The 27,201-nt window shown below is 41.3% G+C and overlaps 2 protein-coding genes across 25 annotated transcripts in view; one reads left to right on the top strand and one right to left on the bottom strand.

Moving 5' to 3' along the window:
- UBAC2 (UBA domain containing 2) overlaps positions 1-27,201 on the bottom strand; it is a 244,254-nt gene that overhangs the window by 122,950 nt on the left and 94,103 nt on the right. The gene's annotated exons all lie outside the window — the stretch shown is intronic.
- The window catches only part of DOCK9 (dedicator of cytokinesis 9), a 142,927-nt gene that overhangs the window by 39,203 nt on the left and 76,523 nt on the right, over positions 1-27,201 (top strand). For 9 of the 24 annotated variants that reach the window (XR_014525547.1, XM_083500987.1, XM_083500985.1 and 6 more), the window contains exon 1: positions 2,167-2,671. The exons of 1 other annotated variant lie outside the window; for it this stretch is intronic. Coding sequence is in view for 21 of the 23 variants with exons in the window: in XM_083500987.1 (XP_083357113.1) it covers positions 2,537-2,671 (135 nt within the window). In the remaining 2 variants the exon portion in view is untranslated. Of the gene's footprint in view, positions 1-2,166; positions 2,672-16,572; positions 17,081-23,269; positions 23,567-27,201 lie in introns of those variants that run through there. 14 more of the 24 variants (XR_014525548.1, XM_083500991.1, XM_083500988.1 and 11 more) reach the window with 3 other exon arrangements.

Raw genomic sequence — 27,201 nt, 5'->3', positions numbered from 1 at the left:
TGGAAGTCAAAACGGACTTCCAGAATGGATTAAGTTTGGTGCTTTTGTTTTTGCTATTTATTTTGCATTTTTGTTTTTGAGGCTTTTTCGGTTAATTTGTTATTGTGACTGTGTGAAGCCCAGTTCAGCTACTGATTGATTGAATGAATGTGTGACTGTGGAAATGGATAAAAGCCCTCCATCCAAACAATGGCTATCATCAGTGCCGGTTAGAAAAAAAATAAAATTTAATTTTTAACAGCTACAATACTGTCTTATGTATTTTATAGTACAGTACATAATTATTGCTTTCATTTTATGGATCAATGGTCTCGTTAGATAGTAAAATTCATGTTAAATTGCTGTTTTAGGGGTTGTTTGGAACAAATTAATCTGGAACAAATTAATCCCTTTTGCATTGCTTTCTATGGGAAAGCGTGCCTTGGTTTCGGAACGGACTTCTGGAACGGATTAAGTTTGAGAACCAATGTACCACTGTATTAAAATATGTGCCCTAAGTTACTTCGCTCCACCATATTACTCATTATAAACCCTCAGAGTTCCGTTGTTACTCATGAAATTAGGACTGACGTGTAAAGAGGTGTCTAGGATTGTTCTAGCCCCTTACGCAGTACCTTTTCCCTTTGAAATTTCCTTATTCTTGTGAATATAATTTTTGGGGGATTTTTTAAGAATCTAACATAAAATGTATATTTGAATCAATAACACAGTAGAAGTGTGCATGCACACGAAAGCTCATACCAAGAACTAACTTAGTTGGTCTTTAAGGTGCTACTGGAAGGATTTTTTTTATTTGGACTATAGCAGACCAACACGGCTACCTATCTGTAACAGTAGATTCCAGTAGCTCGAATGTCAATTAGGGCTAGCCCTACTGACAGCCATTCTCTTGGACAGAGTTTCAGAGAATGTGAAACCTATCTGATGTGTCTGGTGGCAATAGTTTCTGGACTGGAGAAGCAGGTTGCCCCCCTCTACTTTTCCAGGTTCCCAGCCGTTTCACTTTCTCCTATACAACTCAGCTGAGAACCACCTGCATAGCCCTGAGCTGGGTCTGTCATGCCAGGCTAGAATATGAGGAACTGGCAGGTTGCCAGATGTTGCTTTTTCAAGGCAATCTCCTGCTCATGGGCATAAAACAATAAAAATACTTAACTACCCAATCACATTGGTTCTGCCCCCCCCAAAAAAATCCTCTCTACACCCACATGCTCCTGCTGTAACATTCAAGTGTAAAAACAGTGATGTAACTTTAAAAAATGAAAAACATTAAAAATGCTACCTTTGATTATTCTTTGCAGCATTGTGTCATACTTGACAAATAAAAGGCTGTGCAGCCTTGATAAATAAATTCTAATTCTAAATGAAAGTACTGCTGTACACCCCCCTCCCGTAGAAACGCTACCAAATCTACTTCCATAATATGGAGACAGGAATTTGGCAGTATGTAGTTGGAATATTTAAAAAATTGTGGGTGAAATCTGGAAGAGTGCTTATGGACTTGGAACAGAATGAGGTGGCGGCCTTTTAAATAAGTAGAGCCTGAGCCATTATGGATTGAAGCCGGCAACTGGCCTCGTTCCTGGAGTGTTTTAAGGAGCCAGCACAGATGCTAGAGCTCTCTAGAAACATGCATCACTTACGGTAAAGAGCTTCCTCGCGAAGCCGCCCTTTGAAGCTGCATCGGGGGGAAGTACTCACAACGCAAAGGTGATCGGAAAACAAAAAAACCGCTAATGCTTTAAAAGTAATAAATCTTATTTATAGAACGTGCAAATCGTATTTATACACACATATCCGCACCGCCGCCCATTGGCTGGGAGTTATATGTATTGTACTTCAGGAAAAAGACCAGCAGGCACAGCGCTCTGCCAAGGGCATCCCTTCCACAGCCGCCCGCGCCATCCACTGTGGAATGACCTGGTGGCACTCAGTACCGCGCTAGAGAAAGCCAGGAGAGAATAAACGCCGCTCTGGGATGGGATTTCCGCTCCCTCTCAGCCACGCCCCCTCCTCCCAGGCCGAGCCAATAAGGGGGCCGAGGCCAGGGTGGTGCAGGAGAGCAAGCCGGGCAGGTAACGCGAGGCCCAATCAGGAACCTCGCCTGGGCCACGCAGGTTGGGGAGGCGGCTGGGAACTTCGCTCCTTGTGGGGCGAGGAGGGAGCAGCCGGGCCACGCCCCTCCGGCGGCGCCCGCGCCAATCAGCTCAAGCGAACCCGCCTCCGCTTCGCTCTCTTCACCCCCGACCGCCCACCCTCTCCCGCGTGCCAGTGTTTGGGGGCTGGCGCGAGCGGGCGCCGTTGGTGTGTGTGTGCGCGCGTCGCCCGGAGGGAGGGGCCGCCTGACAGGAGCGGCGCCGCCGCGAGCCAAGACCAGCTGCGACACTGACTGGCCGGCCGGCAGCTCGCTCTCTCGCTCGCGCGGCGTTGTTCAGGGGATGGTGGGGGCGGCGACGGGACTCCGCCTGAGGAGCCTCCAGGCAGCGCCCTGAGAGGGCCGGGGATTCCGCCAGGGCCGCCGGGAGGAGCGAGGGCCATGGCAACGATGCCCTTCCAGCCGGCGCTGGGGCCCCCGGAGACGCGCAAGTTCACGCGGGCGCTGAGCAAGCCCGGCACGGCCGCCGAGTTGCGGCAGAGCGTCTCCGAGGTGGTGCGAGGCTCCGTCCTTGTGGTGAGTGGGACGGCGACGCGGGTGGGAAACGCGCACACCTGACCGGGATATCCACTTCGCGCCCACTTCTTGCCCCGCCATTACTTCTCGCATGGGGGAGTGGGGGGTGGCGTCGTTGAACCTGGCGCCCTGTTCCCTACTCCCCCCCCCACCCTCGGATGGACCTGGCCGAGATGGACACGCCTCCTGGGGCACTTCATCCTCCTCGCCATCTCCCCACCTGGCCTGACAACCCCCCCCCCCGCCATCCTCCGTCTCCTCTCGGAAGCCTCACTCGCTCCGCATCCCTCCCCCCGTGGGGGTTTCCTCCTCTTCCAAGTCAGGGCGTATCCAGGGGCCGGATCCTGGGCTCGTTTCCTCGGGAAGGAAACTCTTTCCCTAAAAAAAGGGGGGGGGCTGTGCTTCCCTCCCAGGAAAGCGTGCGTGAAGGCGCAGCCCAAGGCAGAAGAAGCAAAAAGAGGAGAGGGGCGCCTTGGGGAGATTTCTCTTTTTCTTTCTCTCTCCCCTCTTCCCTCTCTTTTCTCTCCTAATCCGCATGTCGGAATTTGCATGGCTCAGCTTAACCTAATCAGCTGGGGGGAAAGGAGCGCTTGGGTGGGTGGAGAGAAGGGGGACACAGCCTGCTTCCGGCCGGCCTTTCCTCCTTTCGTTTTCCATTCCAACCTGCGTATATAATACTTAGACCCCATTTCCCGTCGCTCAAACCCTTCTGTTTTCCGTTGCTTGCACCGGGATGCTGAGCGCACAGGAACGGGAAGGAGAGGGTGGTCCTTTCTAGCCTCGGCGTCTGTCTCCAGACGTGCGCTTCTCCCTCTCTCTCACCCCCCTTTCTTTCTCTCCCTGTGAAAACTTCCGTCCATTCACATTGAGTCCCGCCCTTGCTTCCTTCCCCGCTATATCTATGAATGAATGAGTGGCTGGAAAACTTTGGAGGGGGATTTCATATTATCTGCCCGCACACGAATAAAGGCTGGGAAACATTTCTGGGTAATTCGCAGATTTGTTCAGTCCCACCCCACATCAGATCACAAAACCCAACATTCAAAGTTGTGGCTGTACATTCATCATACACTGATATCAGGGTGAATGTTTGATTTAATGTTTAAATAGTTTTACCCATCCCCAGTTATGTTTGAAAGTCTGGACTGCATTCTTGTTACTGCCACTGTCCTCAGTTCTATGATTTTTTTGTGATCTGCTGTCTCTTGGTGTCTTATTTGGAATGGCAAGTGGAGCACATTCATTGTGTTTCTATTTGTGTTTAGTTTGGCAGCTTAATTGTTGCTTCCCTGCCTCCTTTTACACTGGGTATAATACTGTAGCTATATGGTAAGCTAAACTGAAGATTCACAGCAAGGATAGAATTTATTTCAAGCAAAATATGTGTTATGGAATCTTTCATAATCTACACAGAATAGAATTTATATTTTGGCAGCCTTTATTCTAATTCCTACTGTATTATTCACCTTGAATTTGTTGCAAGGTTTTAGTGTGATGATATTACTATTCTAAGACATTTGCTATTAATAACTTGGTATAGTCATTCACAATTAATTGTCTTAAGAATTTGATGCTGCTATCTAATTCTGTTTCTACCTTTTGACAGGACTGGCACTTAAACATATTTTTAGTATCCTAGAATTTTTCATATAGTTATTGGCCATGGTTGTTTATTAATTTACAAGAACAAAGTGCTGTACAGTAAAACAAAAGTTAGACCGGTCTTGCCTGCAAATAGGCAAAAAGAAGGAGAAAGGGAGCTTTAGCATTTCATTCAGTGATGTATATTCACTTTGCTAAGGCACTTGAATTTGTCATGAGGACTGGTATGTATCACATGACTATCCTGCTGATAGGGGAAACTTTTTGTGCACATTAATTGTCATAATCATGTTACTTTTATTGTCACAAGCAGAAATGCCATTGCATTACCATAATTAGAAGATTGTTGTATCTGGCAAAGTATCAGAGTCTAAAAACCTGTTCACTATACATCTGCAATGTGCTGTGGAAAACATGGCCACCATGAGCTGGACATATGTCAAGAAATGTTTTTAAATTCTTGCTCTCAGCATTGTTGAGTACTTCATTCTCAGTGACTTGAAGGTTCTTCTGACATACTAACTTGCACTCCAGTTTATCAGAAATAAAATGTGATTAAACAAAGAAACATAGAGGTACGAAAATGTACAGCTTTTAAAAACTGCTGAAGCTAGATTCTATCTGGTTACAAGCTGTTCCATTACCACATAACTCTTAGCTGTTAAAGGCTGAACCATAAATAGTGTACTGGTCAGGTTTTAAAGGAATTGCTTTACTATGCAATGCAATATGACAGACCACTGCTTCACAGATCTCTTAGCTGTCTTTTTACCTTCTCTCCTCTCTATGTAAATTTCATTGTATATTTTTCAGTTGTACTGTCAAAACTCTGTATAGTGCATTTTCTTTGCTATGTGAGGTATTCCTCCCTCTGTGCTATTCTATATATTTCTTAGAGTTAATGTTGCTTAATATGTTGGAAATACTATGGACGTGTTGACAAATAATACCACAAGTAGTTAATATGTTCTAAAATCTTGCTGTTCTGGGCTTGAGTTCTTCTGTTTATTGTATATTACTGGCTACCATAGTGAAATTGTTTCTCAGCAGAGGTACTAGTCAACTTGGATCTGGGAAATATGCTCTGTGTTAGAAAATACTCTTTTTTTCATGCTGGTCCCCACCTAAGCTAGTTGAAGCCTGGTGAAAAAATTAAATCATCGTCACTCAATCTGGTTCTACTAAAGTCGTCAGTCTGCTTTTTTGGAAACATTCAAATCATTTATTTCAAATCTGTTTTTGATCTTCCTTGGATATAGTGCTATCATCTGGATCCTTGTTATCATCTTTTGTCTCTCATGTTTGTACATATTTGTTCTGCTTGGTCTGTTGGCAAAGTATTGCCTACTGAAGAATAATTGGTTCCCCTGATTTTGATTGCAATACTGGTAGTATCTTCTTGTCTGTCATCCTCAAGGTCCTTGAAAAATGAATCTCTTCCTCATCAAGGCCCTTAAGAAGAATCTTAACAGTGCATAGGTTCAGAAATAACAAACTATTAACAGACACATGAGAGCTGGCACAAACCTCTGGCCTGTAGAACTATATTCCCCTATATATTGGAGGGGGGAGATTTATAGTTTCTGCCATCATTAGGAACAAACAGTAGTTTGTTGCTTCTTACAAACACTGTAAACAGTGGTTTCTGCAGACCAGATTTTTTTTAATTTTTATTTTTTTTACAATCCAGGATATCAAATCTAGATCTCATCCTGAGTCATGGTTTGTTATACCTGAACTGCATCAGTGAATTTAGTGAATTCCTTTATTAGACCACTTTGAAGCTTTGGGGGTGTGGTGATGCTTCATTCCAGGGTTTCCTAACCTAACAGCATTGTATCACCAGGTGCTCAGTGGGGCCTTGGGGAAACCTGAATCTCTATGCTGAGAGCCCTGGAAGTGTTTTCTTGCAATTAGGTCATACATATATGATAATGAGCACTATATTAGTGAGGGAAAGCTCTTTGCTTTCAGTTACGATTTGTTCTGGTCTCTTATCCATTCACTAACATTATTTTAATTATTGATTCATACTAATACTCCCTCTCACCTCTATCTTCCAAAGCTGCTCCTATTACACTACTACTACTACTACCACCACCACTACTGATACTAAATGTAGATTCCATTCTTGTTCCTGAAGGGCCCAGGGCAGCAAACAACAGAGTAGTTAAACAATACAATTAAAAGTTTTCAGAAAATTAGGGGGGAGGAATTAAAGTCATAAACCCTCACATCTATTGATGTGAGTCACTCATGTTTTCTTTATCTAGCATTGGGCAACCTCCAGCGCACTGGCCTAATTGGGCCCAGTAAGTTCCCTGTTTGCTGCTTTTGCTAAATGGTGCTCACGGGCCCCATACCTGTGGCAAAGCAACATTTGCAGGCATTGTCAATCAGTCCTGTTCCTTTGCAAGTACCAACAATCAGCAGATTGTCAGTGCTTACAAAACCCTTACCTGCAGTAGTGGAGGAAGGCTCTCGGGCACCTGGGGCAGCGTGCCCAGGGGCAGGGCGAACCGCCCATAGGGGCCGGGCGCAGCGCTCATAGGGATGGGTGCACAGCGGGGAGGAAGCGGGTGGACAGCACAGAGCCTGCAGGCACCGAGACGTGTGGCTCGTGAACGCTGCAGGCCCCACAGTGACAAGTGCCGCCCGCCATTTTGTCACCCCCCTGTCAGAGTGACACCTGGAGTGGACCATACCCTCTGTATCCCCCCTCCGTACATCCCTGCTTGCCTGACAGCCTGTCTTCAAAGTCCATATGCTTATATTAACCAATAATAACTGCATGTGAAAAAACTTTGTGAACTGGTAGAGGCATTCATTATGGAACTATAGTGATTCCATAGTTTTAAAGGGACTTGCTTTTTAAACATTCAGTCATTATAAATCCTGAAAGTTCTTTGTTGTGGAGATAAGATGATTTATCCTATCAATATGACATTTGACATGGGAATTTGCTTTCATTAGTAGTGTAATTTGAGCAAATTGCAGAAAAATTCTATAAAAATTGTTGAGTTACAGCAGTTTTAGAAAGTTTGCTTTTTAAAACTACAGGTGCTTCAATTGTTAAGTGTTTTTCTGGTCATCAAATACATCATATATGCGTTTAAATTTTCATTTTTGTCTTTTAGATTATATAATATAATCAGAGATATTGTGGGAGTCTGCCCTTCAGTGGAAATGCATTGTGTATTTCTAAAACTATCAAGTTTCTAAGACCCCATTTTAAATGGGAAACAATGCGTGTCAGGAATTCTGTGGGTGCAAAGAAGTGAAGGAAGTCCTGGCAAATGCAGCACATGCCTGATTTGGCAGATGGAGTTGCCAGGGTACAGCTGCATCCTAGCTGCCATCAAATCAAGCAGAAGGTGGGGATAGTGGTATCTAGAGATGTGAATGCCTGAAAAAAGAGGGGGGAAATGAAGGACTCCCCCAATTTTCCTGTCCTTCCCCATTTGTTTTTGAAAAGCAGTGGCCCACCAGATGCTTAGACAAAACTTGCATCGGAAGGTACCTAGCACTGAGTTCGACCATTGGTTTGTCTAAGTAAGTATTGTCTACACTGACAGGTAGTGGTTTCCAGGATTTCAGACAGGGTTGTCTTCTGCCCCTACCTGAAGATGCCAGGGATTGAACCTGGGACTTTCTGTATGCAAAACTGACTTTTTACCGATGGCTAGAAGCTTGGCCGGCCACTTGATGGATCTGATCAACCCCACAGACTGTTGGCTTGCCACTTTGGCTATAAAAAGTAAACATGTACTTCAGTCTGTTATAATGATCACTTAGAACTTCATCTCCTTTTGCTCACACTTACCCTTGGTCTTTCAGCCCAATCCTTTTATCCTCTTGTTTGGAGTTTTTGGGGCATCGCTTGCTGAAATTTGTGGTATGTCAAATTTTAACATATGCTTTGAAATGCTAAACCATTAATTCTGACAATCAACCTCTGGCAAAATTTATTTTAAGTTGAGCGCAATCTTTAACCAAAAGTTAAAACAGTAGAGTATCTAATCATAATTAAAGCATTCTCCTTGTAGATATGCTCTGCTTGAAAAATCTAAATATTTAATAATATTAAAATAGAACCATCCTGTGAGAGAGCATAGTCCTGTGCAGTTTAATTCATAAATATTGGGTTCACCACCTCTTATTTCTTTTGTGTATCACTAAATAATAATTTGCCCCACTGCCTGTTTCCCTCCAGTCTTATGTCCTTTTCTTCATCCTTGGTCTATCATCTTTATTCTCTCTCCTTTGTATATAGGTGGAATCTAGACACTTATAAAAAACGTTGTGAAAAATGCTATTTTTTAATGTCTTGAAAAACATATTGAATTTGCCATAACTCATCATTGCCCTCTAGAGTCCCATTTGTATAATGCACTTTACAGCACACTTAAAACGTTTTATTTGCAGCTGTATAGCTGAGTCCTTAGTATGACTTTTTACTAATGCCTTTCTCTAACTCAAATGAAATAATGTAGGGGAAGCAGGGGAGAGTCATTATTTCCCTCACCTGGAAATACGAAGATTGGAACTGTAAAGCCTAAGATATGAGGATACAATATGTGGGATCAGAGAACATGTTTATTGCTTATTAGAACAACTTGTCTCTTAAATGAAAGGCGCCCATTCTAGGGGAAGTATGTAGCTTCAAAAGTTCAAATTATAAGATATATATTTAAAATTATTGTTTTTGTTGTTTAAGTACACACTTAAAATATGCTTTGAGAGCCAGAGCTATGATAGACCCTAATCTATTTGTGTTCATACAGATTTTTTTTCTTTTGAATTCCAGAGGATTATTCTGTAATCTAGGAGCGGCAGGATAAAATGCCATTATAATCCTGGGGCTGTCAGTTTGGTTCATGAGATTTATCACTAGCTACTTTACCTCAGTGAATCTCCTGTGAATACTCTTTGAATTTTTGCAGCCCATGTGCAGTGATGAGAATTTAACAAAATGGAACTATTTGAACATATCTTTCATTCAAAAATTGTTTTAGTTTATGGACATATCTAAGATCCTTCTCTTAATCAGACTCCTGATTCAGTTCTATGGCTCAGGCCAGACAATACAAAAAATGATTTGGTGCTATGGGAATTAACCTTATGCTCACATGTGCCTTCCCTTGCTTCAATAAATTGCTTTGTGGTTTGATCAGACCACAGTTTCCTATGCCTAGAGAGGTTTGCCATGTGCCAACCTATTGTCGTTTTGGCATCAAGCAGAGACTGAGCTTTTTAGATACGGTTTTAATCCTGCTGTTTTATGCAGTTCTTATGTTTTATACTTTTTGGGGTGCACTTTTTGTAATTTGTTCCAGGAATACAATTGAATGGCAATATAAATAGACTTATTGCTTGTTTGTGCTTGCCCTATAAACCACAATTGGAGTCAGCTCCATGTATGTGGATTGAGTAGATAAACTCTAACTTTTCTGTAGTGTTAACTTGTAAAATGTTTTGGAAATGGATTAAGAATTAGTCAGCAAAATTGTTGGATTATTTATATATATATACACACACACACAATTTAACCTAATCCTTATAGAGAGCACACATCGCTGGAATATATGAACTGATAGCATGGCTAAGTGAGATTTGAAGTTAGGCTTGAATTTTTTGATGATTAAGTCCCCCATCAGATTTTATTTGAAAATTCTACTAGAGCTATGTCTGTTTTTCAGCCACTGCAGGGGTATTCTGCTTCAAGTCCTTTACCTGTAGATTCACTAAGCATTTTTTCAGTATACCTTGGTGCCCACTTGATTGGTAAAATTTGATGAGGAATTCTGCATTCCTTATTCCAGTAGAAACTTGTTGAACATTTTTTTTCAGAAGTTGTTTGGTTTTACCTACAGTTTAATGCCTTTCGGCAAGATCAGCAGCAGAAAAAATTGAGAGAGCATGCCTGTAAATTTGAATTCCACCCTACTGACTTAAACCAGTTACACATCGTTTGTTTTGTCATTAGTTGAGGATTAATTAGAGCTCATGAAAATTCACAGAATACTGAGTAGGAATTTGAGCTTTAAGAAGCATGTTTCTCTCCTTCCCTCAGATCTTTTGGTGGTAAAAAGGTCCTCCTCTCACTCACCAAATGATCCTTAGAGGAGAAGGCACTGCGTCCTCGGAGACCCATTGGCCACTCTAGCCCCCTTCTCGCAGTCCAAGACTTGAACGGAAGCTAGTGATGGGCTGCTTACAGTGGTGCCTCGCAAGACGAAATTAATCCATTCCACGAGTCTCTTCGTCTTGCTGTTTTTTCGTCTTGCGAAGCACGGCTATTAGCGGCTTAGCGGCTATTAACGGCTTAGCGGCTTTAAGAAAAAGGAAACAAACTCGCAAGAACTCGCAAGACGTTTCGTCTTGCGAAGCAAGCCCATAGGGAAATTCGTCTTGCGAAGCGACTCAAAAACGCAAAACCCTTTTGTCTAGCGAGTTTTTCGTCTAGCGAGTTTTTCGTCTTGCGAGGCATTCGTCTTGCGGGGCACCACTGTATTTCCTTTAATCTTCCAGTCCTGGTTGGTTGAGGGCTAGTGCCTGCCCAGTAGTTAACAGGAATTACTGTCAACTTGAGAGCAGTGTCCAGGCTTGTATGTCCAGGCTTCACAGAGTAGTATATTTAGAGTTACCGGTAAATGTATTCAGTGGTATCTATCCTTGATACATCTATGTTGCCATCTAACCCTAGAGCATAGATTGGTTGTAATAGACAAAAATATATGGCTGCTTTCATTGACACATTGCAATTTACCAAGCCCCTAAAATAAGTTTTATCTAAATTGAAAATATGCTTTATATGAATAATGTACCTCTTCTCATGAGAAGACTCCCTGGAAAAGACCCTGATGTTGGGAAAGATGGAGGGCACAAGGAGAAGGGGACGACAGAGGATGAGATGGTTGGACAGTGTTCTCGAAGCTACTAACATGAGCTTGACAAACTTCAGGAGGCAGTGGCAGACAGGAGTGCCTGGCATGCTCTGGTCCATAGGGTCACGAAGAGTCGGACACGACTAAACGACTAAACAACAACAACCTCTTTACTATTAGGTCATTTTAATTAACCTCAGAATTTCCCCAACCATTGAAATTTGGGGCAACAGTGTACTTTATAATGAGAGAAAAGGAACAATATTCTTAAATCAAAGATTTATAATTTGCACTTGAACATTTTAGTAGCTGAAGCATTGAAGATTTATTTTATATTGTGTGAATTCACTTCCACGTTCCTGACCAATACAGCTTGTTGATTTTTAAAATACTGTATTTTTAATATAGTGTTGAGAAAATGCCCCACTGGACTGAGCAACAGTGAATTCACTGTAATGTTTTGAAGTAACATGCATAGAATAGTACTGCACATGACTTTAAATGTATGTACTCCAACCACTAGATGGAGTAATATGAAAGCATTTTAAATAAGATGCATCATACTTCAAAAAACTATATTTGAAGACAAATTGTATTCTTTTGGGTTTTATATTAAATATTTGTTTATCACCAGTGAGAAACATATTTTTCAAGTCATAGCTGTAACATTTTTAAGCTTGTGGATAATAAACCAAAATATTTCTAGTAGTATTCAAATCAAGAAGCTGCTTGTTGTTGTTTAGTCGTGTCCGACTCTTCATGACCCCATGGCCAGAGCACGCCAGGCACTCCTGTCTTCAACTGCCTCCCGCAGTTTGGTCAAACTCATGCTGGTAGCTTCGAGAACACTATCCAACCATCTCGCCCTCCGTCATCCCCTTCTCCTTGTGCCCTCAATCTTTCCCAACATCAGGGTCTTTTCCAGGGAGTCTTCTCATGAGGTGGCCAAAGTATTGGAGCCTCAGCTTCAGGATCTGTCCTTCCAGTGAGCACCCAGGGCCGATTTCCTTAAGAATAGATAGGTTTGATCTTCTTGCAGTCCATGGGACTCTCAAGAGTCTCCTCCAGCACCATAATTCAAAAGCATCAATTCTTCGGCGATCAGCCTTCTTTATGGTCCAGCTCTCACTTCCATACATCACTACTGGGAAAACCATAGCTTTAACTATACGGACCTTTGTCGGCAAGGTGGTGTCTTTGCTTTTTAAGATGCTGTCTAGGTTTGTCATCGCTTTTTCTTGGAATCCAAGAAAGTAAAATCTCTCACTGCCTCCATTTCTTCCCCTTCCTATTTGCCAGGAGGTGATGGGACCAGTGGCCATGATCTTAGTTTTTTTGATGTTGAGCTTCAGACCATATTTTGCGCTCTCTTCTTTCACCCTCATTAAAAGGTTCTTTAAATCCTCCTCACTTTCTGCCATCAAGGTTGTGTCATCTGCATATCTGAGGTTGTTGATATTTCTTCCAGTGATCTTAATTCCGGCTTGGGATTCATCCAGCCCAGCCTTTCGCATGATGAATTCTGCATATAAGTTAAATAAGCAGGGAGATAATATACAGCCTTGTCATACTCCTTTCCCAATTTTGAACCAATCAGTTCTTCCATATTCAGTTCTAACTGTAGCTTCTTGCCCACACCGAGATTTCTCAGGAGACAGATGAGGTGATCAGGCACTCCCGTTTCTTTAAGAAGTTGCCATAGTTTGCTGTGGTCAACACAATCAAATGCTTTTGTGTAGTCAATGAAGCAGAAGTAGATGTTTTTCTGGAACTCTCTAGCTTTCTCCATAATCCAGTCCATGTTTGCAATTTGGTCTCTGGTTCCTCTGTCCCTTCGAAATCCAGCTTGCACTTCTGGGAGTTCTCGGTCCACATACTGCTTAAGCCTGCCTTGTAGATTTTTAAGCATAACCTTTCTCGCGTGTGAAATGAGTGTAATTGTGAGGTAGTGGAGCATTCTTTGGCACTGCCCTTTTTTGGGATTGGGATGAAGACTGATCTTCTGCAATCCTCTGGCCACTGCTGAGTTTTCCAAACTTGTTGGCATATTGAGTGTAGCACCTTAACAGCATCATCTTTTAAAATTTTAAATAGTTCAGCTGGAATATCATCACTTCCACTGGCCTTGTTATTAGCAGTGCTTTCTAAGGCCCATTTGACTTCACTCTCCAGGATGTCTGGCTCAAGGTCAGCAGCCACACTTACCTTTGCTTTAAAATAAACACTCTAACAGCATAGCTTATACACTATAGAAGAAAAATGCTTATCCTTGATCTTATGTACTCCTTGATCTTATGTACAAACAAATTAAGATCAACTGAGTATAAGCAGTTGTCTCTAGTGCTTACTCTAAAGGCTGGAAAAAATATTTCCAATTTCTAGGCTCTTATCAAGCATTGTAAGAAGAAACGCCTGCTTGGAGTGGCTGTAATAATTAATAGACAGAGAAGGGAATACAAACTGATGTTCTGGGTAGGGTTGCACTTGCTCTGAATGAACAGGTTTGTTGTTTGGGAGTGCTGCAGGCTCCATCTCTCTCACTTGAGGCTCAAGTAGCCTCAGAGGCTAGGAGTGCCTTTGATCAGCTATGGCTGGTATGCCAACTACAGTCATACCTCGGGATAAATACGCTTCAGGTTGACCGCTTTCGGGTTGTGCTCTGCGGCGACCCGGAAGTAATGGAGTGTGTTATTTCCGGGTCTCGCCACTCGCGCATGCGCAGACGGTCAAAATGACGTCACACCCATGTGCGGAAGCGGCGAAACGCAACTCGTGCACGTGCAGATGCACTGTCGCGTCTTACATTCTGTTCAGGATGTGAATGGGGCTCCCGAACGGATCCCGTTTGCATCCCAAGGTACCACTGTATAGCTGTTCTTGGACAGGGATAGCTTGACCACAGTGATTTATCTATCTATGTATTGGTAACCTCTGACAGAGACTCCCCCATCACAAAAGCTCAATTGTTAAGCAGGAATGTGAAGAATTCTGCAGTCCTTAAGGTATTTGGGCCCAAGTTGCCAAGGGTATTTTAAATTAATACAAGAAACTTGAACTTTGCCAAGTTCAAGTTCTGAGGACTGGACAGTTAAGTCCAGTCGAAGGCAACTATGGAGTGCGGCACTCATCTCACTTCAGGCTGAGGGAGCCACTGTTTGTCCACAGACAGTTTTCCAAGTCATGTGGCCAGCATGACTAGGCTGCTTCTAGGGCAACGGGACACTGTGACGAGTGCCAGAGCACACAGAAACGCCGCTTACCTTCCTGCTGCAGCAATACCTATTTATCTACTTGTACTGGTATGCTTCCGAACTGCTAGGTTGACAGGGGCTGGGACAGAGCAACAGGAGCTCACCCTATTGTGTGGATTTGAACTGCCAACCTTCTAATTGGCAAGTTCAAGAAGCTCAGTGGTTTAGACCACAGTGCCACCCACTCCCCTTACTTTGCCAAGTAACACAGGCGCAGCCAGTGCAGACTTTTAGGCACCAGAGTTATGTGTTGGTGGTAGTCTGTCCACTGGCATGGTGTGTGTGTGGGGGGGCATTGCCCTAGGTGCACAACAGAGAGGGGTGCAGCTGGGTGAGTGCGGAGAGTGAAGACCACCCTCTGCCTCACGCCTGCCCACGGTCTTAACCCTCTATTTAACCCAGCCCTCATTCCCGACGAGCAGTTGGTCTGCACCTGGCAACTCCACTCCTGGGTCAAACTGCTGCCCCTCTCGGCCTGGTGACACTGAGTGAGGATGCTTCCAAGCAGCATTCTTGCAGCCCGGGCTGGGTGCAGTGGCCTCCCAGCACATCATTAACGGGTAGAAATCAATAGCCCTTTCACCAATTTTAATGCATATGCTAACAAATTTTAAAAGGCTCCCTCAAAGACAAAACAAAGAAACTGGGGACAGGAAGCTAGAAAATGATACTGCATGGGCCAGGTTCCAAAAAATAAGCACAGATGCAACATACATGAATATAAGAAACAGGAAATATCTTTTTTTAAAATAAAAAAAATATTAAAGATTTTCATAATACAAGCCGAAGAAGTGGAATACCGAGTTCTCTCCTAAAGGCAATTCTCAGCCCCACAAGCTACAGAAGGTAGCAACCCAACCCATCTCTCACCTGGGATCCCTCCTTTTCCTTCCTGACTCTCATCTGGGGGAACCAACATAACCCTGACTCCAACCTTGGAAACAGAAAAAATATCTGTTTTGATATCAGGGAGGGGAACCTCAGGCCCAGAGGCTGAATGTGGCCCTCCAAACCTCTCTCTGGTCCTCAGAATTCTCCTCAGGACAGTTCTCTTGTCCCAAGGCCATAGCCCTCATCAACCCTTCTTTGTACAGTGGTAACTCCAGTTACGAACTTAATTCATTCTGGAGGTCCATTCTTAACCCGAAACCGTTCTTAATCTGAGGTGCGCTTTTCCTAATGGGGCCTCCCGCTGCTGGCGCGCCACTTCTGCAATAATATTTTAAATTTAAATTCAGACTTCAATTCTGATATTAAACATATGGGATTGGATTCGGCTAACTGGTCCTGCTAGCAGAAGCCCTCATAATAATGTACGCTAGTGCAGTGTTTCTTCCCCATCCCTCTCCCTGCTACGCCCTGTTGGCTTGGGGGTGTTGGTAGAAGCCTGAAAACAGTGCATGGGAAGAGTAGAGTGAAGATTGCTCCATTAGGCAAGTAGCAATGTGCGATAACAGAATGTTTGTTTCAGCATGATGATGAATTCCTCCCATAGGGTGGTATTCAATTAAGTTTTAATTAGAGTAGAACCATTGAACTTAATGGCACTAATGTGGACATGCTCATTTGTATAAATGGGTCTTAGTTGAACACACCTCATAGTCTTGTTTTCTGTATTCAGTGTGAGTTACTTTCAAATACAGATTTATTCAGAAGTGTTAAATATGTTTGTTCCATTCTGAGTGGACATAGGATTGCAAGTTTACAGCACATTCCTATACTTGTCTACCTTAAGTCACATGGAATTCAGTAGGGCTTATGACCAGAAAATAGAGTTTAGTATATATTTTTTGTTTGTGTGTGTCCCCAGTTAAAATAACAAGGTGTGTCCTCTTTGTTTGGACAAGGGGAAAAACCAAAAACGACAGAACAAAATCTTATGCTCCCTAGTGGTTTTCTACTTACAGTACAAGCGTATAATAAAGTGATTTGAAATAGGCTTGCACGTTAATATGTGTTAAAGTGTTTCCATAGCAGCAGTAGGTGGGACAATTTTCCTGAATTTTGATTTTTATGAAAGGAATATGGTTCCCTGTCAGTTCCCCCACCCAATGCAGTACTCCCCCACCCTGCAATATTTAGGTCAAGCAAAGAAACGTTGAATTTGAAGCTAAGCATTCTGGGCTAGCCTTTTCTTGCAGCAGATGAGAATTCTTTGTGCCTGACGGTAGAAGCTGCAGCAGCATCTTTGCTTTAATAAGATTTGAGGATATTTGACAAATGGAATTGAGGCAATTTCTTTAACAATATTATGTTTCAGTATATTGTATTAATAGTATTTGAGAGAGCATTCTCTTTGAGAGAGGGTTATATTATGAGGTGTGGCTCTTGCTGAAACCACAGGATTTTTAGCACTCAGCTAAGCAAGCTTGCAATACGGTCACTGATGGTATTTAATCTGAATAGCTACTAGCTGGACTTGGTAAAGAAGACTGTGCTTATGAAGCAAAGGAATTAGTCTCTGAAGAGATCATTTAGCAAGAAATGCAAGCTGAATTGTTTCTGGAATGGGTTGCACTACTAGCGTGATTTTATTTAAAGGTATTCGTACAGTTATTGAGAGAAACTGTTCATATATTTGCAAACATCAAGGAGAAAACAATGCTCTGGAATATGCAGCAAATAGTTTGACAAAAGAAGATTCTGGACTATTGAGCCATTCATTACTGGTAAATGTTCACTTGTTTCATTAAGATTTTTTTAAACTGACTTAATATGATTATGTTTTTTTATATCTGGTGTTTCAGAAATGGTCCAACAACTACTGAACACAACGCTGTTGAGTCTTTATTGGCACTATAAATGCTATTTGGAATGGGATTTTAATACTACTCTTATTTTGTGGAAAGCAACATATCTTGCATAGATAGGCTTATTCATAATTATAGGAAGCTCTCTGTTTTTGTACAAATGTCCAAATCATACATTTGGATAAACCATGATTGGGGTAGATGGGAAAGTTATTTCTCTTTCCTGTACAATATATGTGGTTTAATGGGGTTGATTGAAAGGATGAACTGAATGCACAGAAGGCAAAAATAAGTCATAGCCTCTAAGGCAGGTTTTTATTTCTTATAGCCAGGTGTTTTGTAGGTAAGTGTTGATAACCTAAAGAGGGCTGCTTAGGAAATAGGCACCACTCATTTACTGATGCTTCTTGGCATAACAGTGCATGAACTAGTACTTGGTGGTGGTGGCTGGTAGGTACCACTCGCCTAACTATACACTGTAAAAGCTCATTTGAATAGTTTTTACCTAAGGCTGATTCTTGTTCCTTTGTGTTTCGCACGGCTGTTTTGGGAATATGCAATCCTGTACAAGTCCCATTGAACACAGTATGGATTGTACTTTTATGTTTTGTTGTAGATAGCAGGAGACAGTAATTTCATTAGTTTTTGTGGAATTGATCTATGTCTAACATTTTCTAATAAAATCAGAAATGTTGAAGAGAAAATAATATAGTGCAGTGGTTCCCAGTTAGCTATGCACTGCGGATCCCCTGTTTTTAAAAGCCAAGCCATGGACCCCTCTACTTTTGAAAATTTAGGTGTCTCTATGGTAGTTTTTGTGTGTGAATGGTGCCATGGACCCCCTGCGTGGGTTACTGATACAGTGCAAGCAATTTTATTGAAGAAAGAAGTTCTGGAAATTAGGTAGCTAATGAGCCTGATTCATACAACCATCCAGTGTCAAAAGAAAATCTAGATATAGATTCATCTTAATTCACCTTTTTAAAATAGCATTGTGGTAATATTAATATATTAAAGTAGCTAATGCCTGCAGACTTGTGGAGGTAAGTGTCAATCCTAAGTCTGACACATTGATATTTTATGGAAGGTGTGTTCATTTGAATATGCTTAAGCAAAAAAACAAAAATCTGATTGCCTTAATTAGGAAGACACTTTGGTTTGAAAAGGCTGTATAAGGAGAACTAGGTTACACTACTGAATTTCTTTAATCTTTACCACATCAGTGGATGTAATTTCTCTTTGAAAAGTTTGAAAGGAAATATTGGCTAGAAAAAGTTGCATATTTAGACATGAAGGTTATTGGGTGCTGTTCTGACTGAGGACACTGAAAAATTCCAAATTATCACTTAAATATAAGCAAATATAAAATTTGCCTAGGAGCAGATCAGAAGACTGAATCATGACATTGTCCTAAAAGAAACTCCTTACTCTTCCTCTATGCTCTTGGGTATACATTACCAGGATGAATATTAAAGCTAGTTTCTAATATAAATTTACACTTAGTAGTCTTGTGCCTTCTCCCAGACTACTCCATTCCATTTTATTTCACCCTCTTTATGCCTTTATGTCTCTCTCTTTCAAGCAGACACTCTGTGACTAGTGAGCCTGCTCATTCCTAACTTACCTGTTTTGGGAATATACTTAATTCAAGGCACTATAGTATGCCCTGCCTTGTATGATGCAGAAGATAGGTGTGCACCGTTTGGCTTTCTCAATAAAAGCACATAGATTATATACTTGTAAGGGGCTGTGGTAATCAACTTCACTTTGTGTGACTAGGTGACAGGTCAAAATGTTTTTATTTCAGCAGACTCCCCATATATTTTGTGTTGTGAAGGAATAGAATGCCTGGCAATTTGGATTATGCAGATTTATATGTGCCGTGTGTGGAGTTGGTGGTGATTGGAACAGCATTCAGTGCCAGAGTGTATTTAATATTCAAGTGCATGCACTTCAGCATTCTGGGCTATTTTATTTTTGAATAAATCACAATGCCTCAGTGTTTACAAGCGGAGACTAGTGAAAATTTATTTTTTTATATTCTGTACCTTCTGTATCCATTCTCTATTTACACAATAGTAACACACACTGCGAATACCACCCATTCATAACACTTATTCACACACAGTCTTAACAGCTGAATATCCATTGTAGTAATGGTCCATGTTCCTTTTCTGTAGCCCTTCTCATCAAGTGTAGCATCTGTTTTTAGTAGGGCCGTGCACCAGATTTGGCTTCTGCCTCAGTCTCAGGCCAAATCAGATCAGAAGGATTTGGGACTCAGTCAAAGTGAGTTGAGACAGCCACAGACTGCTTAAGTTGGGTTGGATGGCCCAAAGGATCTGGGGCTGTTATGCAGTAGGGCATCAGGCAGGAGGAAGAGGCAAGCATTGGGTTTCCCATGAAGAGACGGGGTCCTACCAGATGCATTGCTGGTTGTGTCTTCCCAGGAGAACTGAATTCAGCGTGATTTACTTCTGAGTTGAAATGTACAGGGTTGCACTCTCAGGCTGCAATATTATGCCTTCACACTTGTTTGGAAGTAAGATGACAGTTGCACAAAGATGATTTCTAGTTGGGTAGGGTTGAAATGATGAAAGCGTCATGAAAAGGGCAGGGAAACCAACCAGGCAATTCATATCAGGCAAAGACATCTCACTCCCTCTTCACCCTCTGGTGTGGACAGACAGCAGGAGATGTGGAAACACATCAAAGCAGAGGAACTATAAAACAACATGCAAATTCGAATTTAAACAGTGTGGTAATGTGAACACAGCATTGGCCCTACTGGTTTGGGATAATTGTCACCCAGATTCAAATATTCTATCTTGGACAAAGTGTTGAAACGTATGCTGGTTGTTCAACTCCAAACAGTGTTGGAAGATGCAGAATCTGGTTTCTGGCCTGGTTTTAGGATAGATGAAGTCTTGGTTACCTTGGTGAATGACTCACACTGGTGAAATGGATACAGGAAATTCAAGCCAGTTGATTTTCTTGAACTTCTCAGCAGTTTTCAATACCACTGCCCATAGAACCTTTTGGAGCACTTGTCGTTCAGCCTGAGACGCATGATGTGATGGTGTTTCTAGTCCTTTGTGGATTATTCTTCTCAGGCAATGCTGAAGAGTGACTTCAGTCCCCATAATGACAATTGACTTAATGACCGTTTCCAGGTTCTGTTCTGTCACTCATGTTTTTTAACATCTACATGCAAACATTGGGAGAAGTCATCCAGAGATTTGGACTGAAGTGCCATCAGTATGTAGTAGTAGATTATATTTGTGGTGGTGGGTGTCCCAAGTCATATCAGAGTAAACCTATTGAAATTAATGGACTCGACTAACTTTTAAAATTTAATTTCAGTGGTGATACTCGTGAGTATGACTAACCCTATGTGTTTTATATGTTAGTTTGATTTTGAGAGCCACCTTGTGTTGCTTTTTTCTAATATTTGGGGTATAAATCCACTAAATAAGTTACTTATTGGCATCCCATTATCTCCTGAACATTTCTTTTTTTTTCAGTAGGTTGTCACTTCTTTAATTCTGCTTACTCTTCTGTCTTTTGTTTTGCAGTTTTTATCAACTGATTATTAATCATGTTTTATGTTTCTGTGTTTAATTTATTCTAGCTGCCTTCATTGGTTCAAAGCTTTAACTGGAGAGTTGGAATATAAGTACTTTAATTGTATAATCCTTCAGCTTTCTATTTAAGGCTAAACATTGTTTCTAAGTCACTATGTTTGCTTTTCTTATAAATCAACATTGACAATAGTGTTAGGCAGTCAGATCTCCTTTATCTACAAAATGATGCTATTCATTCCAATAATCCTTATATAGAAATATGACATCACATTTTATCTTGAACTCTTTCCTGCACCTTACTGTGGCTTATTGTTGTTAAAATAATCAGTGATAAATTTAACCCATTTCTGTGACTAAATACATTCGTTTGTCTTTTAAACGTCAAACATAAATTCACTAGCATACATTTTAGATAATGTTTAATGTTACATCTGTGTTTTATCATGATGAGATCCACTTCATGTGTAGGTTTATGCAGAGCTCTGCAGAGGAAGCATCAGGCTGTTGTCCAGATCTTAATCCCTAATGATTGGGCTTTTTTAAACAAATGGAAATTCTGACAGTTTGTGCAGATACATGTTTATACAAAGAAGTGGCTGACAGCCAAATGTTAAACCCATCAATAATATCAGAATCTCCTCAGTGTGGTACGTAGGTCATCGATTTATAACTGAAAAATGGCTATCTTTACTAGCAAAGTACCTGTAAATTTCATGACTGCAAAAGGGAAGCCAGGCCTCGCTATCCCCAAATACAGATCAGCTTGTTTCTGTCAGATAGTTTTGGCAGCTATACAGGTGAAAGGTGAAAGAGAACCCACATGGGTAGAGGGATTATCAAATAGTTTTTGTTTTACAGTTTTCCAGATCAGTGGTACTCTGTGAAAACACCTTTTAAAACAAGCTAGAAAGCAAGATCAGGAGAATGTGGTAGATTGTGTTGTTCATCACTACCATCATCACTAAGATGTGCAGCAAGTGTCCCCTTCTTTCTGTCTCCACACATGCATACACATGTGCTACATTCCACAAGGTAAACAGAATAGCAGTGGAAGTACTGTTTGAGAGAAAGTACTATATTGGTAGCACCGCTAAATATATTTAAATGGGCAATAAATATATTAACATCTATTTATTGCCTATTTAACTTCACTCTAGAAAGAGAATATATTATTTTTAACTTTCAGCTTCCTCCAAGTGCTGAATGCTGGAACTGTTAGGTGCAGAAAATGAGGTTCTGATCTCAAATACCTGGTCCACCTGACTTACTGCAGCACCAAGCTAAGCAGAGCTATCTACATTTCAAAAACTGATGCTAGGCTGCAACAGGGTTGAGTCCTTGAAGCTTTGCTCTGAGGTTGTGTCCAGAAAACTAGCACTGGGTCATTAACATCTGGGGTGAACCAAGGCTGAGAGTTAGAACAGCTGCTGAGAAGGCCTAGGCTAATAGTGCTGCTGAACCAGTATGAAACCATTCCTAAATCAGCTTCAATAGAGGACCATTGACTAATCTGGGGTGAAGGAGAGGTGAAGTTGTCTAAGGTATATGACCCTGAATAAGAAGAAAATGAATGGGTATGAGAGGGAGGAGAGAGCAAGCAGGTAGTGGTAGGGTTATCTGTGACATCCTTCTTCTTCCTGTTGAATGAATTCTGCTTCTGAAGCAAGGTAAGGAGGATTTGAAGTAAACTCATAATTTTCGATATCGGAAACTAATATGTCAGCACAATCCCTATTCCTAGTAACATATGTCAAATGTTTACTGAATACATAATTTGTTCAGACTGTGGCAGAAATCCACCCAACATTCATGGGAGAATGTGGTACGATCTTTTAGAGCAGTCAAATAAAACTTTATTACATAGCATGACAAAGGTCTGTAATTTTATCAGGACAATTATTTGTTGTTTACTGGGTTGGGGCAGAGTAGAAGCTATTAGTAATTGTGGCTCTGCAGGTGGGCACACGCTTGCAGAGCCATTACCAGAACTCTGCTGACCTGACCTCCACCTTGTCCCTCCCCATCCTGATGAGTGTGACACCCCACCACAAGCCACTACCACATCCTACTGTAATCTTGTGGCTGCCCTGAACCTTTTGTGATATGCATATATTGCCCACATCCTCTTTAAAACTTGACCACACTGTTTCTTCTCTCCACAGTTGCCACAATATTTTACTCTGCAAAATATTGTAGAAAGAGACATATTTAGGTGGCTCAGTTCAGTAATATCAGTGCAGAGGTGCCACATTAAAGGCTCAGACAATTTTCTTTGCATGCTCCTGAGAAAAGTTGGCTATTTCATATCAACATCAGTGTTAACTGAGAGAACTTTGACTTGAGTTAGTAATTAATTTCATGGTTTAAGTTAATCATTTTGAAAATCTACTGAAATGACAATACTGAACTGTAAGATTTGCTAGCTTTATTTCATGGGAAAAATTGCTTTCTGTTCCTAACACTGAAAGGGATCCGCCTTCTCTTCTCCCACACTCTTTTTCTCCCCCTCCCAAGGGGTTGGCCTTCATATGTCATGCATTCCCACCCTAACTTGTCTCAGACTGCTGCAGAGTAGCACAAATACTTGGTTTTCTTTCTAGCTTGAGGGTGGAAGAAGCTTTCATTTCCTTGAGATCACTGGTATGCTGCTGTTGGAAGAGAAAATTGCTGAATTTTACAATTGTGTTAAACCTTTTGGTTAAGAATGCTGGCAAGAACAAATAGTAAAAATATGAAAAAGGAACTGGTTATAGAATCTCCACAAAAGTGCCCAAACGCAGCAAGTTCTGAGGCAGAAGTGGACAGTCCAGTTGAAGTTTTGGTAAGGTGATCTCTCTCTCTCTCTCTCTCTCTCTCTCTCTCTCTCTCTCTCTCTCTGTGTGTGTGTGTGTGTGTGTGTGTAAAAGGGAGAGAGGCTATGCAGAAACATTTCTATTTAGAAATCCTTGAAGTCTTGTAAAGTTTCTTAATTTTCTTTGTGATTAACAATTGCATCTTCTACTGTTCAGTGTTCTGTTGCAATCTGCTAGTGTGACTTTCAGTGACTAATTTCTATGTGAAACATTTGGTCTCTCTTTATAGTTGGTAAAAACACTTTCTAATTTCTTTTCTAAACGGCTATCTAATTTTAAATTAATATAAACAATCTAAAGTGGAAACTGTTAATCCTTTGATATTTTAAATAATATGATGAAGCAAATGTTCTGCTGTCCCCAGTTTAATTTTCAATATAGGGTGCATTTAAAATACTTGAGTGTTTGAAATGTGCAGTACAGATATTGTTGCTTTTGCTATCTTGTGGTACACTTCTTAAGAGGAACATTTTTTGTAAGTGCAGACTGAGAATTCTAGTCCTCTTGTTGAGCTTGATTATATTCAGGGGTGAGGGAGCAAGGCATGCAATGCACTTCTGAGGAATCATTGAAAATATTATGCTCTTTGTGACTGATGAGCTTCTATGTTCCACAGGCGACCTGTATAGTTGTACAAGTTGTACAAGAAGTTTCTGGTTGCGTACTCTTTTTGTAAAATCTGCATTAATTTTGATATGTATTGTTTTCATTTGTTTTGGGGTTTTTTTGGGGGGGAATGAGAATATTATGACTTAATAGCTCATGAGTTGTGACACCAAAGGAAGTATGGTTGGACCTTATTGTGTGCAAGGTCCACCAACACTCTGCACTCAGATAATTAGTTCTTTCAGCTGTTTGGCAAGACATTAACTAGAACATTGTGTTAAAACAAAACAGCTGCAAGTGAGCAATTGTTCCAATTGGCAGGCACTCTTCATTAGACCTAGGTGTATTGTTTGTTAATATATAAATGGCTAATATCTGCTAGACAATTTTCAAACATGCATGTTCTCCATGGAGAAATAAAATAAACACGGCAAATGTTTTGCCAGAAAGAGATTCATTTTAAGGAGAAAGCAATGAGCAGTGTGCTAGATTCCTGCTTGCTTCTGTTTTGAATATCCTTCCTGTAAAATCCTTGTGGATTTTGTATTTGGATGCATTGTACTTTCCTAAGTATTTGGGAAGGGCAGTGGGGGATGGAAAAGGAGACATGTCTTAATAGCTCATGAGTTGACCCCAAAGGAAGTGCACACTGCTAACAAAATTGAACGGAGAAGTGAGCCACATCCCTTGTTTTGAGAAACTAGTAATCAGTGGGTGTATATTCTAAATAATATCCAGGTTTTCATCAGAGATATTCTCAGCAAGTTTTCTTTCTCTCAGCCCTTCTTTTGCAATGCTTCTTTATTTAGACACATTGCATTTTCACCCTTACGTTATAAACAAATTAAATGTTAAAAGTGAAGTTATTCTGCATGCTGGTTATTGAAATTATTTTGTACATTTCAAATGAGTTAAAGGGGGAGATGAAACATTCATAACTTCATATTTGTTGTGTAACATTGAAGTGGGAACTATGTAGAGAGACCTGCAAGTTTCAGTTACATATTATGCTTGTGCATTTAGTTCACAGGGAATATGCCAATTACGGTTGTAAAAAGAAGGGCTTTCTGTTTCCCACCTGGGGAAACAAGTATGGCTTGTTGCCTTTCACATGTAATTTCAGAATGTTTTGTAACGGTTAAAGGTAGATCAAAAATGAAACCGTATCGCAAGGTGGATTTCTGTTAACCATAGAATAATATCCTTGTTCAGCATAATAGTAAGCTGTTGCTTCACGCTATGTACATAAGTTAGAACGAACCCAAGCAAAGCCTTGGGACTATCCTGTCCCCATGTAACTGGGTGAAGGACTGCTGCAGCATTATGCATGAACCAAAAATTGTTGTTTAAAACACACTCACACAATTTCTAAACAAACCAACTTCAGAACATGGGTTCATTGTGGATGTAGTGCTAAACTATAAACAGTAACATGAAAAGTCAGTCCATTATGGTTGACAAAAAATAAATGTGAGTTTAAGGTGGAAAGTTGAGTACTGTAGTGTTATTTCTTTGTGTATTTTCTTAGAAAAATTATAGGGCGGAATTCAACTCATTGGACCTGCTAGCAAAAGCCCACACAACTACTTATACTTAAATCCTACCAAATGAAAGTAAGCTTGATAAGGATAAGTCATGTACGGAAATACTGCGTTATCTCCTACCTCTACGCCATTCATGCTTTTCATGAAGGGAGAGAGGAATGCTCCAGATACTTTGCTCATAGCTTACCATGTTTTTGCCGTAGGGTGGGGAAATCATGGTGGTGAGGCAGAGCAGACTGGTCTTTAATTGTGTAACTAAGGGGAATGTATATGCTGCTTTCCTACATCTTGCTTCCCTGTCTTCTTCAAGTTCTGCAGCTCCTTTACTGGATCACCTTCTTGCTGTAATCCATGTTAGAGTAAAAGGACCCCTGACAGTTAAGTCCAGTGGCGAACGACTCTGGGGTTGCGGCACTCACCTCACTTTACTGGCCGAGAGAGCCGACGTTTGTCCGCAGACAGTTTTTTCCGGGTCATGTGGCCAGCATGACTAAGCCGCTTCTGGCAAAACCAGAACAGCACACGGAAACGCCATTTACCTTCCCGCCGGAGCTGTACCTATTTATCTACTTGCACTTTGATGTGCTTTCGAACTTCTAGGTTGGCAGGAGCTGGGACTGAGCAATGGGAGCTCACCCCATTGCTGGGATTCGAACCACTGACCTTCTGATCGGCAAGCCCAAGGCTCAGTGGTTTACACCACAGCGCCACCCGCATCCCTACCCACCCGCATCCCATGTTAGAGTAGTAATGCTTAAATGCTTTTACCACATTGGACATACAATTATTTTAACCAATACCCTTTTGAGTCCTTAATTACATAACTTCTCTTGTATGGTTTGTACAAAACAAAGTAGTGAGGAAGGAGCAGAAATGCAGACTCTACTGAGACCTTTCAGACTTTACTTCACATGAATGGGTCTCAGATTCCAAATTCAGGCACATGTATACAGAGTAGGATTGTAAAGATAAGGACAGAAGGAAATGAAATATAGAAAAATACAAATGGTGGTGATCACAAATGGTGATCATTACCTTGTTAAGAATGGCCATTCACAAAAGTAGTTGATAATACAGAAATTATGGCATTGATAAGCCAGTTAGCACATGCAGTGTGGAAAAAATACCAATTGTGCTGATTCAGATGTAGTCTGAATGTAGTATGTCAGATGTAGTATGCATCTGAATACCAGCTAATAGAAACTGTAGAAGGGCAGAGTATGTCTGAGTTCAGGTCATGCTTGCAGGTTTCCCATAAGCATCTGGTTGGCTACTGCAAGAACAGGATGCTAAACTAGATAGGTCACTGGCTTGTCTTATGTTCTTATGATAGTACAAGTGCTGAACTGCAGCCTTACAGACCCAGAGGGAATGTAGCTCTCCAGGCAGGGGGTGGGAGTTGCCCCACACCTGCTGCATGGTTCATTACTTTTCAGCAGGCCCTTTTCTTGTGC

This window comes from Podarcis liolepis (assembly GCF_965112155.1).
Source record: "Podarcis liolepis genome assembly, chromosome: 4".
Classification (NCBI taxonomy): Eukaryota; Metazoa; Chordata; class Lepidosauria; order Squamata; family Lacertidae; genus Podarcis; species Podarcis liolepis.
Note: the sequence above shows the minus strand (reverse complement) of the source record. Positions and strands in the feature narration are given on the sequence as shown.